The following is a 12,217-nucleotide window of genomic DNA, read 5'->3' on the forward strand; positions in this document are numbered from 1 at the left end:
TACAGTGTTCACAACTTGAGAATGCAAGCTGGAACCCTAGTTGGTACCACATTTCAATTGGAGTTTCTGTATTTACCTTTACTGATAACAACTTCACACAATGGGGAATCAAAATAATAAAAAGAAAATATAAGGCAGAAAAAAAATACTATATCAGAAGAAATGGCATCTATGGTGTAATATGCCTATAAGAGATTTCAGAATCAGAGCTTTAAAATCCATCATATTCGAGCTCACCTAAAAAACACCATAACCCCTTAAATGGCACAAACTAGCACCTTTCACAACAACACTCTATGATTCTTTTCTTTTTCTTTTTGTGTTGCCAGGAAATGATAATTGCCTCTGAGAAGGATGAAGTTAAAGTAAGTATTGTAATGAATTGGTCTCAGTATTAACAATATTGTTTGGCTGTAGTTAAAGTTTTTTTCTGCCTGATCTTATAACCATTACACTGTTGGTTTTCATTTAGGGCTCAAAAGAAAAGAAATTCTTATATGACATTGTTGCTAATGGACGCAACGGAATTGATGTTGACAAGTACATTTCTTTCTCATTTCACTTCCTTCTTGAAACCTATGCTGTGATGAAATGTTATTTTGGCGGGACTCAGAAAGTAATTACCATTTGTCTGCAGATTTGATTACATTGTGCGTGACTCCAGGGCTTGTGGTTTGGGCTGCAACTTTGAGTATCAGAGGTATGCTTCAATATTAAAAAATTATTGAAATAGAGGAGACGTGTATTGTAGCCTCATGAAAGTTAGATCTTGCCTATTTCCAATTAAAAGCTTTCACTTGCAGAGTCCTGGAAACTATGAGAGTGATAGATGATGAGATATGCTATCGTGCTAAGGAGTGTAAGTATTTTTAGCTATAAGTTGATTTTCTTGTATTATCCCTTAAAATAATGTATGCCTTACGCCATATGTCAGATCTTACCATTCACAAGTTATTTGCTGCTCGAGCAGATTTGCACCGCACTGTCTATATGCATGCAAAAGTGAAGGTGCCTGATCCATACTTTCTTGTTATTTTGTGAGTTCCATCTGAAGCACATAATCTCATAATGAGTCTTTTCAGGCAGTAGAACTCATGCTAGTCGATGCCATGACAAAAGCAAACGATGTTCTTCAGATTTCATCCTACATTAATGAACCAGCTCAATATTGGAAGGTTACTTGATTTTCATTGATTAGTCATAGTACATAGTATTAATTACGGAGTAATATTTTTGGCTTAGAGTTCTATTGATAATGTCATTGCAGTTGGATGACACAATAGTAAAAACTATTGAAACTTCTACCTCCCAAGATCTGAAGGAGTCCAGAGATCTGATCCTCCGTATCCGGAGAAGGGATCTTTACCAGGTTCTTTTCTGTTTCAGTTCACTTTAAGGGACTCCATTCTCTTATAGTTTACATGTAAAATTATATTTCCTCGTTTTCAGTCGACCATGCAATATTTTGAAGATATATAACTTTTCTTGTTGCTTGAAAATGTTTCTACAGTACTGCAATGAGTATTCAGTTCCAAAGGAAAATCTTGAACACTTTAAAAGTGTTACTCCTCAAGATATAGTTTGCTCACAGGTCCACTCATGTCTCATACTCAATTTAATAAGTATATCATGCTGGTGAAAGATAAGAAATTACCGAGGATGTATAATGTGATGCAGAATTCTGCTGACGCGACTCTAAATGAGGAAGATATTGCAGTGAGCAATGTCCGAATTGATCTTACTCGTGGAAACAATAATCCGTTAAATAGGTATTTCAGACTATTCAATTATTTGTATGGACACTCTCATGTAAACTATAGTTTTCATCTAAATCTACTTTAACTTATCTTGTGGCCATGTACTCTCGGCATCAGGATCAGCTTTTTCGAGGTACTATAACTTTCTTTGAAGCTAAGAAACTTGTTTGCCTCCATTATCCTTAAATTATCTGTTCATGCTACAAACTTTCTGATTGTGTAATGTACTACGTCTCTTCGTTTCTTGTTTTAGCTAAGTAATAAATGACCAATTAGAGTGTTGAAACCTATAAATTTACATACTGCTTGCAATTGCTATACACTACTACATACAGTCATATAATTAATGTGCCTTATGATCAGTAATTGAAGACATGGCCTGCAATCAACCTAAGAAAGTGGTCTAGACAGTCAATATGGATTCGCTTGTTAGAATATTTATGTGGTGTGTTGGTATCTCCCAGGATTATGACAGCACCAGAAAAATCAGTATTTGTGATGGTGCAGTCAGTCATTTGCTCCCTGCATCTTATGAAGACATGATTGTCAGAGTTTACACCAAGAAGCCTGACCTGGTGAGAAGATTATATTTTCTTATGGAAGTTTTCTTGATAATTGTCTGTTAACTTTTTGTGAACTGAATTCTACCGAAAAACGTACAGGTGGAAGCTGTGTCTAAGGCCTTTGAAAACTTCCAGGTGAAGACATATGGGGTGAAAACTCAAGTCCATGAAACTCCCACGAAGACGATGAAGAAGCGGTTGAGGTATCACCACTAGGTGGGGTGTTTTAGCTTGCAGGCCACATTGGTCTAGACTGAATTTTGTGCATATGGTAGCCGGAACACGTACATGCAAATACAATCCCCCGAATATCAATATATACACAAGTAGTTCTGAAAAGTGATCTTTACATGTATCCTTGGTCGCTTACCTAAACAATGTGACCCATGGTAATATTTTTGCAGAAATGATGTAATTACACTTGTTAGACACTGCACATTGCTTTAGCATTAATGAAGAGTGCATCTTGGTATAATCTTCCTTTTATGTCATAGGGTGATTGATGTCTGCTCTTAAACCACCAAAATGTCTGTTAAAAAGGCACGAAAGCTACACATCTTTTCTGTAAATTCAAATACCACCAGAAATCGTAACCATGGTCTGTGATTTAACTTTTATGTTTACTCCATTTAATCACTATACTGTCGCATCAAAGAAGGTTTATATTCTCTGTCCACTTCCCATTTTAGTGAAGTGGATTCTTAAAACTGACAGCTGCCGATCTTTACATTGTAGTTGCCATCAATATACATTACAGTCTCCTGAAATACTGTGTTGGGTTGTTAACACCAACGCAATGGCTCTAAAATGTAGGTCAGAGTCTGGTCAAATGTGTTGATATTCACCATATGTTCACTTCATCCATCAATGTACACAGCAGGGGTCAGGAGTCCGATTTACATGGGTCGTCATTTGCCTTCTTAAACTCTAACGTTAGTAAACTGTGAATTCTCCTTCTCAGACTAGAAGCTTCCGCAGGTCTGAACCATTGCTTTCCGAACTGATAATGAATAAATGTGCAAAAGTTGTTAATACTGGTAGAATAAGTGTGATGAACAAGAACAAAAATAATGAAAATAGAGGGCTCCCATGCAACACATTGGGATGGAAAGAAGTACCATATGCAAGTCCTGCTTTTTCAGACGTTCAGGCGCTTCATCAATAAAACGTTCCATAAAGAAAAGAACAAAAAGGCCACAGTCATATTCGTTTTGTTGTTGAGGCACCTGTTTCACAAAAGAGAATGAGGCAGTTGTGTTAGTTAAATTAACAGGTCTATTGAGATAGTATGTTGTTACAGAATTGCATCCATTCAGTAAACTAAGTTACTTTTACTCTCTTATCAACATCTTTCAGGGGCAGAGCCACTATATAGCTAGCTGGGGCATTTGCCCCTCCTCACCCTTCTTTTAATATTACATTTCTATACACACATTTCCAATTATATAGATCAAATACACTAATTGCCCCTTCTCAAATGCATAAAATTTTCCTACATACTATATTTTTGCCCCTCCTTAAGCATAATCCTGGCTACGCCCCTGACATCTTTAGCTTAATAATTTTTTCACATAAGAATCAATATGGTTGAATTGTCTTATCCATAAAACACTCAGGTTTATAAAAAGGTATACAGATATAAAGATATTTAAAGAAAATTATCAAACAGCACGTTGCAGAAAATTTTAAACATGCTTTGCTGTTGGAAAGAAGCATATTGTGTATCCTGCAATGGTACAGGAGTAGAGATTCACCAGAGAAGACATACAAAATTTCTTTCTAAGGAAGAAGAACTATACCTCAATTACTTTCTGTTCAATTCTTCGAGAGAGCCTGTTCCAGATATTCTCTGCGATGGGGAGTTCAGGCAGCACTTCTTCTTTTTGTAAAAGCTTCCACTCTTCTACTAGAAAGCTGGCAGATAACAAATAATGTGACATTTCACTTCTGATAACAAATAAGTTTGCAAGAGAAATCAATTGAATTACTTGATGTTGATGACTTTGGCCAAAAGGTCAAGTTACATAAAGCAAGCCAACTAAACTAGCCGATCAAAGTGACAATTGAAAATTATTTGCTAGTACTCTGATGATAGACAACTCTACATAAACAGTAATGTTTTTGCAAAGGCATACAGCACATGCTGAATATTCAACTTATTATCTGGTAAAGCTTAAATATGCTCCTATGATTAAGGAAATATAGTACTTAGAGAGAACCAAATGAGATCAGAAAATTTTGATGAAAGAACCTTGTACAAGTTCTATCATTTAATGATTTAATAGAATATATTACTGTGCAACTATAATGAAGGCATAAAGTAAAATTGCATGTACATTGATGCGCAGTTGATACTTGCCATACAGCACAAATTTTTTCTCTCCTACCAATTTAGGTATCATGTACTCTTAAGAAAAAAATTCAGGGTACCTACAGAACAGTAGAGAGTCTGAAACACCAATCATATGAAATGATATAAAATATACTCCCTCTTTGCCAGCCTTGTGGTTAAAGAAGAGGGATAAATGTTCCTGGTGTTGCGCCAAACAGTACAACTTATAATTTTCTCCCAGTATGATATCAGAGTTAATACTCAATATAAATGTCCCATAAAAAATATCGTAAGTACTGTCATACACACTCTGACAGTATTTTAACAGACTATCAGTTTTTATGATCTAAAACCAGTTTCTGCGACCAGTATAATAGTGTGCCTCATGAGCCATGACATAACCAAAAGCAAAATCTACTGACCTCTTCACATTACTGAAAATTGACTTGCTAGAATGAAGTCTTAAAGAATCCAAATGCAGTATAATTGGTCCCGACCCGTCTTCTTTTTTTGGTATGGATATGATAACCAAGCTCCAATGATGACTGGCACAAAGAGATAATGCAAAATATGGTCACTGAGGTAGCCTTGGCCATACAATATGAGGTTAGAAAAGAAGATCCGATAAGTTTCAGTAAATACTTCACATAACATGCAGACTCACCAAATGTAATGCAAAGGACCACAATGGTAATGTATCTAAGTTTATGGGTCAAATGTAAATGTACACGACTCAGCAGTTCTGGGGTAGCATCTACTTCTTATAAGTGTAATTTTACAGCTCGCTCAATTTTAGTACAGTATGCAAGTAATCATCACCCCATTTCTGAATGGCAGAAGGTTGATTCCATTATTTCAGAAGATATTTACATCTTTTTTCTATATATTAGTTTAACTTTAGGTATTGATATTTCATTTGTGCTGTTGTCTTGCTCGTGGTTAAGAATTGAACTTTCTCTCGAAAAGGGGTCGGTGAGCCCAACACACAATGTAGGGTGGCTTGAAATCATAACTGTTCTTACTGCTTACTTTTCATGAATTGGGAGGAAGATGTATGCTTTCTCGAATATATTCACACCTTTCCACCATCTTCGGAACTTCAAAAATAAATCCTCTCTATCAGTCTGCATCAGGGAAAAATAATTAAGTACCAAAACATTATACTAGGAAATTTAGCTTTCCTAAAAGCACTCCAGTCTTGCAAATGATGTTAGGACTAAGAAATCATTAAACATTCTAAGGAAAACTCATTGCAATCAAGATGATTTTGAGTTGACAAGAACATGAAATTCTCATACAAAGAAATCTTTCCATGCCTGTCCTGTGCCTCCTGTCAGAGTAAATGACATTAACATCTTTCTTGTTTCATGAATATGAGAAGATTCTATGGACAAAACTACAATCAAATTGATCATACATAGAGATGAGTGCTCCAAGAGTTTCAGACACTACCTTTGTCAGAACATCCTGTTTCAACTTTTCATAGAAGTAAGTATTGAACATGTGATAATTGTATTTTCTTCTAGTACTTGGAGTTGGGGATGTTGGTTTCTGCAAATATCTTGACAAAATAAATCAGTTAGTGAACTATCTAATTACAAATTTACAGCATCTAACCTGCAGTCCCAAGTAATAACAGTTAGCATGCTATAGCAGTACCATTAGTAAAGAAGTTGGAGAATGATAGGACAACTACAAAATTTTCTTAATTTTTGCACAAGAATTTTATCAAGCAAGTCTCCCACTAGATAGGTACTTATTAGTAGTAGGATTTTTCCGTGGTTAGAACAGGATTAAATCATTAGTATAAATAATAATCAAGACCAACAATGACAAACACGAAGACAACTCGTGAAGGATGAAAGTCATAATGATAAATTAAACTATGGCATCGGTTAAGTGAACAACACAAGCACTTTAGCAACAGAATGATACCAAATTGCGCCACTAGTCTTTTTTTCATTTCTTTTTCCAATATGGTTTAGCATAATTCTCAGCATTGATAATTAATGGTCTTAGCTTAGGGTGGCAGGAAAGTATCCAGATTATACCCATGTAATAGCTGGAAGATTTAGTGTTAACCAAGCTTGGAGACAACTCAAACAATGCAGTAGAAGTGTAGAACAAATAAAACTAAAACTATGAGCTCAAGTTTCTTCATTTTATAAGGTAAATGTAATTTAAATTACAAAGTTTCTAGCAGCACATAAAGTGGACTGCCAACTGTCAAATGAGTTTCTATGAAACATCAAACATGCTAACATCAGAGATCTCAACCTTAACAGTACTATCAATTAAACAAAGTAAAAAGAGGAAAAGAAGATGAATAAGGTTGAGGTAGGAAATATATATATTCATCAACATTTACTGGAACCATAATTACTGCCAGTCATATAGTTACGGACTTACGGTCACAAGCATATTGACAAGAAGTAGTAGAATAACTAACAACATTGAGCTCACCGAATGTAAAAGTTCATGATTGGTGATGATAAATAAGACTCAGGAGCCAGACATTCCATGTCCAGGTAACAGATTTCAATGGCTTCAGGATCATCCCTATTTTAAGACGCAGTAGTATAGGATGCATAAGAACTAAGAAGGAACACTATTAAAGAAGAACAGAGCATTGTGTGATACATACTGCAGTAAGATGGTACCTTGATGGGTAGTATATGCGGGCCTCTTTACCGCTGAAACAAATTAAGAGGAAGGAATAAGTAAATGCTGATAACTACACATACCATGTCAAAGCTTTAAGAAAGCAGGCATCAAGGTTACAATATTGTTAGATTGTTGGAGGATCTATAGTACTATACCTTAGACCCACTTGGTCTGTTTCATCTACTACATCACCTTCAAGTTCCTCCTTCTCTTCATCTACTAGAACAAAACTTCTACGCTGAAAATTATACATTGGTTTATGACCTTCTTGTGTTGATTAATAATAACAGCTGATAAACATAATACACTGCACCACTCTAAACAAGCGGATACGAGCATAGAATAGAATTGATCAACAAAGGGGCATACAAATTAGATAGGAAACACAAAGAAGTGGACAGTTAATTGACACATAGCAAACGGATACAAATAGCACTAGCAATATTGGCTATAAAATATTAAGATAGATAGGACTTCGGATATACTCATCAATTTCTGAACATATTTTGCCAGCAGAGTTATCATGGATAACTTGACTAATGGCTCGATTCCAGCCATCATCCCAAGATTTGCATATTATAGTCCCCTTTTTAAATATCTATATTACTTCTAATTACAGGACTTCATGGCTGCCTTAGAAAATATCATCTCAAAGGTTTAGATGACACCAAATTTCAGCAACAAGCCAAGAAAGCAGTAGGTAGTTAGGTACGCCCAAGAAAGCTTGCAGATAAAAGTTATGTTAACAGATATTGAAGTGTGTGTGTGTGAGAGGGAGAGAGAGAGGAGAGAGAAAACAGTTGGGGAAATGGGTATTTTAATAATTCAACACAGGACAAAGTGAACTCACGGTGTTCCTTCTGGTGTAATGTAGATGTAGACTATGACCGCTACTTTCCCTACAAAACAACAAAAGGAATATGTCAAGATTATGCAGCGTCATTTATGATGTGTAACATGTGTTGCTTTTTTTTGTTAAGGAAACTATATTTCTCATATAGATTCTAAAGAGTCTTCAGAGAGACAAGTAAACAAATATCAGATTTTGGGCTCAGAGACATAATAGAGGAATCGGTCATTAGAGGGAGGAAATTTCCACAGCACAAGTAACACCAATGAATCTCCCTTAAAATAAATAAATAAATAAATAACCCGATGAATAATTATCTTCAACTGAAACCCAGGCCCAAATTCGACATGAGACAATAAGATCTTTGTTCATCAGAAACCAAACTTAACAGATCTGACCTTTTCCATTATCTCTTCCTTGTTTTTACCTCCAACACTTCCATTTCAACTAATACCTTAACCCAGAACCTGCTACTAGCATGAGATCCATATATATTCATAAAAAACGCTTGCATGCGTGTATGGAGAATGAGAAAAGGTGCACGGGCGACACAATCAAGCAGCAGAAAACTAGCAATGCACTGGAATGAGGGGACAAACAACAGGTGGCTAGCATATCTATCTATTCACAGCTATTGGTCAGATCATCAGTTAGAGGCTTACAGCTGGAAATTCACATTCACAAAAATGCTGATGTGTTGTGATGGGTAGATGTGTAGGGGGGATGACAGAGTAAAAGGTTATGATGGCTTTGAACCATTACTAGGGCCCACAATAGAACAAGCATTTCCACCACAATAGAACAAGCATTACTTACTTTTTTGTTGAACTGCAAGAAACATCTTTGTCAGACGGATGAGATGATGAATTAGAAGCATGGATTCCTCGTTTCTCGCCATTGGTTTGCTGCTGGTCACTAATGTTTGCTGAGAGATGATTTGGAGATTTAAAAGGTGTTTGTCTTGATGATAAATCTTGCTTTTGAGTTATCTGAGCTAAAAATGGTTTGCGCTCTCTGATTTTTTTGTGATCAGATTGCTCCAACGTAGATTCTGCTTCGGAACAGTCGTTTGCCCTCTGTTTGAGAAGGAAAATGAACAAATGAAGGGGATCTGATACCAGGTTATCTCATTGAGTAATCAGGACAATCAAGTAAGTCATGAGAAACACATACTTCAGTGTCCAACTTGCTGCAGAAAATCAAACCAAATTCTGAAGCAGGAGCTAGTGGATGTGATAAGTCATCCATGCCACCTACAAAGTACATTAGACTTTAACTTTTGGTCTTAAGATCAGGTAAGATACTTAATCATTCATTTGATTTTCAGAAAATGAATACCATCATTTACATACCAAAACTTAATCATACATCCCACCCCCTCCCTTTCATAAATTAAAGTTCAATTTACAACACTCTATTTTACTTGTTTCAAAACCCCAACAGGAAGCTTTTTCACTGCACCACATGATTCTTTCCCGAAAGCAAATTTAACTATTAATATGTGATCCTCGAAAAAGAAATAAGTTATCAAAATTATAGGTCATGTTATGCAAGTAAGAATGCATTCATACACATTTTCTGAGTATCTTTTGAACAGCTTCCGGCTAAATGTTAAAATAAAGATCCTTCGGGTTCGGGGACATCCAAGCAAAGAACACCATTTGTGTTAATAGAGAGATCTAGGGATCAATCCCCACCATTCCCCTCCCCCAACTAAAAAAATATATTAAAATGATTATATATTCAAACTGAGTTTTGAACCCAAGGTATTTTGACAAAACAAAAATCTATTCACCCTCTCTGTTGTATCATAAACTTTATTTGTGTGTGTGTGTGTGTGCATGCGTAGCTAAGAAGACTGCATTTGTATTTAGCTAACATTTTCATTGTCTATAGGTGAAAGATCACTATATTATGTTAGCCAAAGTTTTTGAGAGCAGTAGGCCTAAGAATTACACCCACAAGAAAGAACAACCAGAGAACAAGAACAACAGGAGGAATATAGAATTGGGCAAATAAAAAAACCAACAGCGACAATAACATCATGCACCTCACCATTGTCAATAGACTCATCGGCTGTTATTATCGACTTCCTGCCTTTTAGGTTATCCTGAAAAGAAAATATCATCACAAATAAATGACCAATCATATAGCGATAACAGGAATACCATCGATCGAGTCCCCATACCAATAGAGCAACTAAAAAATAAACATGACATTAATGTCGAGAAACCAGATTCAAGCATGAGTTTAGCGGCAATATAGGACACCAGATGAGGTAACAGAAATTCACTTGAACTAAGTTCTGATTCTTTTATCCAGACTTACAATGCCATCACCTATCCAAAAATCCATTTGATGAGATCACTTTGATAGAATGCCACAGCATAATGTTAAACAAAACCCAACTATCATCATCTCTGAAAAAAGCTATTCCTCTCCTATTTTATTAATTTATTGTTTCCTGCTCTATACTCCTACATACTTTTGATGAAACAAGGGCAACAATAAACATTTTCTTCCTGTCAATTCCTATTCAACAACAGGTATCATCAATCAGATATCAGCAATGTCGTATGACCAAAAATAGTTTCGGTTCTCACAGACAAGCACTGCGGCGAAAGCAAATAGATCGCAACTTATAAAAAGCCCAACCTTTTCAAGCTTTCTGCGCGCCAATTCCGCTTCCATCTTCTTAATGTTAGCTCTCAATTTCTCGCCGCCGTCGGGCAATCTATACATACTTCCGAAATTTACATCCCTCGTAATCTTCTCAATGAGTTCTTCCTCAGAGAGATGCCTGAAGCAGTTAATCGGCCCCGATTCCCCCTCCTCGTCGAGGTCTTTACCCACTTTTCTCTTTCTCTCTCCTTCCCTTGCCATGCATCTGTTCACAGCCGAGTTCCGGTGAGTGCACTCAGAAGTCAGCTGCTGCTCACCTCTGTTTTACCCAATTACTATGTTTGTAATTTTAATTTGTTTCATTTTTGGATTAGAATATACTTCCTCGTTCCGCCATTATAAGTCTCATTTATGGCCGGCCAGGATTTTAAGAAATGTTAAGAAAAATGGGTGATAAAAAAGATAGTGGAATAGAGGTACCACTTATATATATATTAGTTTTAAATAAAATGTGAGTGAAATGAGTTAGTGGAATGTGAGACCCTATTACCATTTACAGTAAAAGTGAATCGGGACTTCTATTCGCGGAACGGACTAAAATGGAAAAACGAGACTCTTATTCGAGAACGGAGGAAGTAGTATTTATTAGCTATATTTCATTTCGAGTAGCTTGAGAAAATTAGGAGTCTTTTAGTCTCTTATAAAAAAAAAATTCTAGTTATTTTATTAAAATTATATTTTTGATAAAGTTATAATTGTTTAATGAATTAACTTTAACAAAAGGCTCGTTGTATAATACACTGTATTTTCTGTCCCCGCCTAGAAATATAGTGAAATCACCTTTCCTATTCTTTCCTCCCTACCCTGCTACTAAGAAAGATGTTCACTTCTTAAAATATCTTATATATGTAGGAGGAAATAGGGGAAGGGGTCATATTTATCCCGACGGAAGCAAGAGTACAGTTTATAATGCTACAAGGGCGGGTATAGTAAGCAAAATCATACGAAAAGAAAAAGGGGGATATGAAATAATCATAACAGATCCATCGTATGGACGTCAAGTGGTTGATATTATCCCTCCAGGACCAGAAGCTCTTGTTTCAGAGGGTGAATCCATCAAATTGGATCAACCATTAACGAGTAATCCTAATGTGGATGGATTTGGTCAGGGGGATGCCGAAATAGTACTTCAAGATCCATTACGTGTCCAAGGCCTTTTGGTCTTCTTGGCATCTGTTATTTTGGCACAAATATTTTTAGTTCTTAAAAAGAAACCGTTCGAGAAGGTTCAATTGGCCAAAATGAATTTCTAGACTCGCGAATTTATAGACACCAGGTTTGTAAAAAGAACAAAATTTTAATTGTCAATTTTATATGATCAAAAAACAAATTCTTAAAAACCTTTTATTTATTTGCTCTTTTTCTACCA

At 35.9% G+C, this 12,217-nt stretch overlaps 2 protein-coding genes across 5 annotated transcripts; one reads left to right on the forward strand and one right to left on the reverse strand.

Moving 5' to 3' along the window:
* LOC125207122 (deoxynucleoside triphosphate triphosphohydrolase SAMHD1 homolog) lies at window positions 1-2,795 on the forward strand. 3 transcript variants are annotated; one of them, XM_048106342.1, is made up of 12 exons: window positions 1-365; window positions 473-540; window positions 638-700; window positions 804-859; window positions 935-1,008; window positions 1,083-1,175; window positions 1,268-1,369; window positions 1,511-1,591; window positions 1,678-1,769; window positions 1,855-1,890; window positions 2,222-2,332; window positions 2,420-2,795. In XM_048106342.1, the coding sequence occupies exons 1-11, from the start codon at window positions 297-299 to the stop codon at window positions 2,298-2,300; spliced, it is 813 nt and encodes a 270-aa protein (XP_047962299.1). In that variant the 5' UTR covers window positions 1-296; the 3' UTR covers window positions 2,301-2,332; window positions 2,420-2,795. The 3 variants fall into 3 exon arrangements, with proteins under 3 accessions (XP_047962299.1, XP_047962298.1, XP_047962297.1); XM_048106341.1 differs by having other exon boundaries at window positions 2-365; window positions 971-1,008; window positions 1,875-1,890; XM_048106340.1 differs by having other exon boundaries at window positions 3-365; window positions 1,875-1,890.
* A 126-nt stretch (window positions 2,796-2,921) lies between these two features.
* Window positions 2,922-11,118, reverse strand: LOC125207121 (ubiquitin-like-specific protease 1D). Of its 2 annotated transcripts, XM_048106337.1 has the most exons (14): window positions 10,822-11,118; window positions 10,222-10,276; window positions 9,340-9,419; window positions 8,983-9,242; window positions 8,167-8,215; window positions 7,472-7,554; window positions 7,313-7,345; window positions 7,116-7,211; window positions 6,105-6,213; window positions 5,682-5,776; window positions 5,075-5,197; window positions 4,120-4,234; window positions 3,439-3,546; window positions 2,922-3,320 (listed from the first exon to the last, which is right to left on the reverse strand). In XM_048106337.1, exons 1-14 carry the CDS (start codon window positions 11,047-11,049, stop codon window positions 3,204-3,206), a joined length of 1,551 nt encoding a protein of 516 aa, XP_047962294.1. In that variant the 5' UTR covers window positions 11,050-11,118; the 3' UTR covers window positions 2,922-3,203. The 2 variants fall into 2 exon arrangements, with proteins under 2 accessions (XP_047962294.1, XP_047962295.1); XM_048106338.1 differs by lacking the exon at window positions 10,822-11,118 and having other exon boundaries at window positions 10,217-10,276.
* Between the last annotated feature and the right edge of the window lie 1,099 nt (window positions 11,119-12,217).

This window comes from Salvia hispanica, chromosome 2 (assembly GCF_023119035.1).
Source record: "Salvia hispanica cultivar TCC Black 2014 chromosome 2, UniMelb_Shisp_WGS_1.0, whole genome shotgun sequence".
NCBI classification, from domain to species: Eukaryota; Viridiplantae; Streptophyta; class Magnoliopsida; order Lamiales; family Lamiaceae; genus Salvia; species Salvia hispanica.

Bases quoted from the DNA above. Each gene is read 5' to 3' on its own strand.
- LOC125207122 (XM_048106340.1), top strand. From the start codon at position 297: ATGATTCTTTTCTTTTTCTTTTTGTGTTGCCAGGAAATGATAATTGCC. The intron at 701-803 runs GTATGCTTCAAT...TTTCACTTGCAG, and splicing joins TGCAACTTTGAGTATCAGAG to AGTCCTGGAAACTATGAGAG. The intron at 860-934 runs GTAAGTATTTTT...GCCATATGTCAG, and splicing joins ATGCTATCGTGCTAAGGAGT to ATCTTACCATTCACAAGTTA.
- LOC125207121 (XM_048106337.1), bottom strand. From the start codon at position 11,049: ATGGCAAGGGAAGGAGAGAGAAAGAGAAAAGTGGGTAAAGACCTCGAC. The intron at 10,277-10,821 runs GTTGGGCTTTTT...TTTTCTTTTCAG, and splicing joins CGCGCAGAAAGCTTGAAAAG to GATAACCTAAAAGGCAGGAA. The intron at 9,243-9,339 runs GTATGTGTTTCT...CTTCTCAAACAG, and splicing joins GCAGCAAGTTGGACACTGAA to AGGGCAAACGACTGTTCCGA.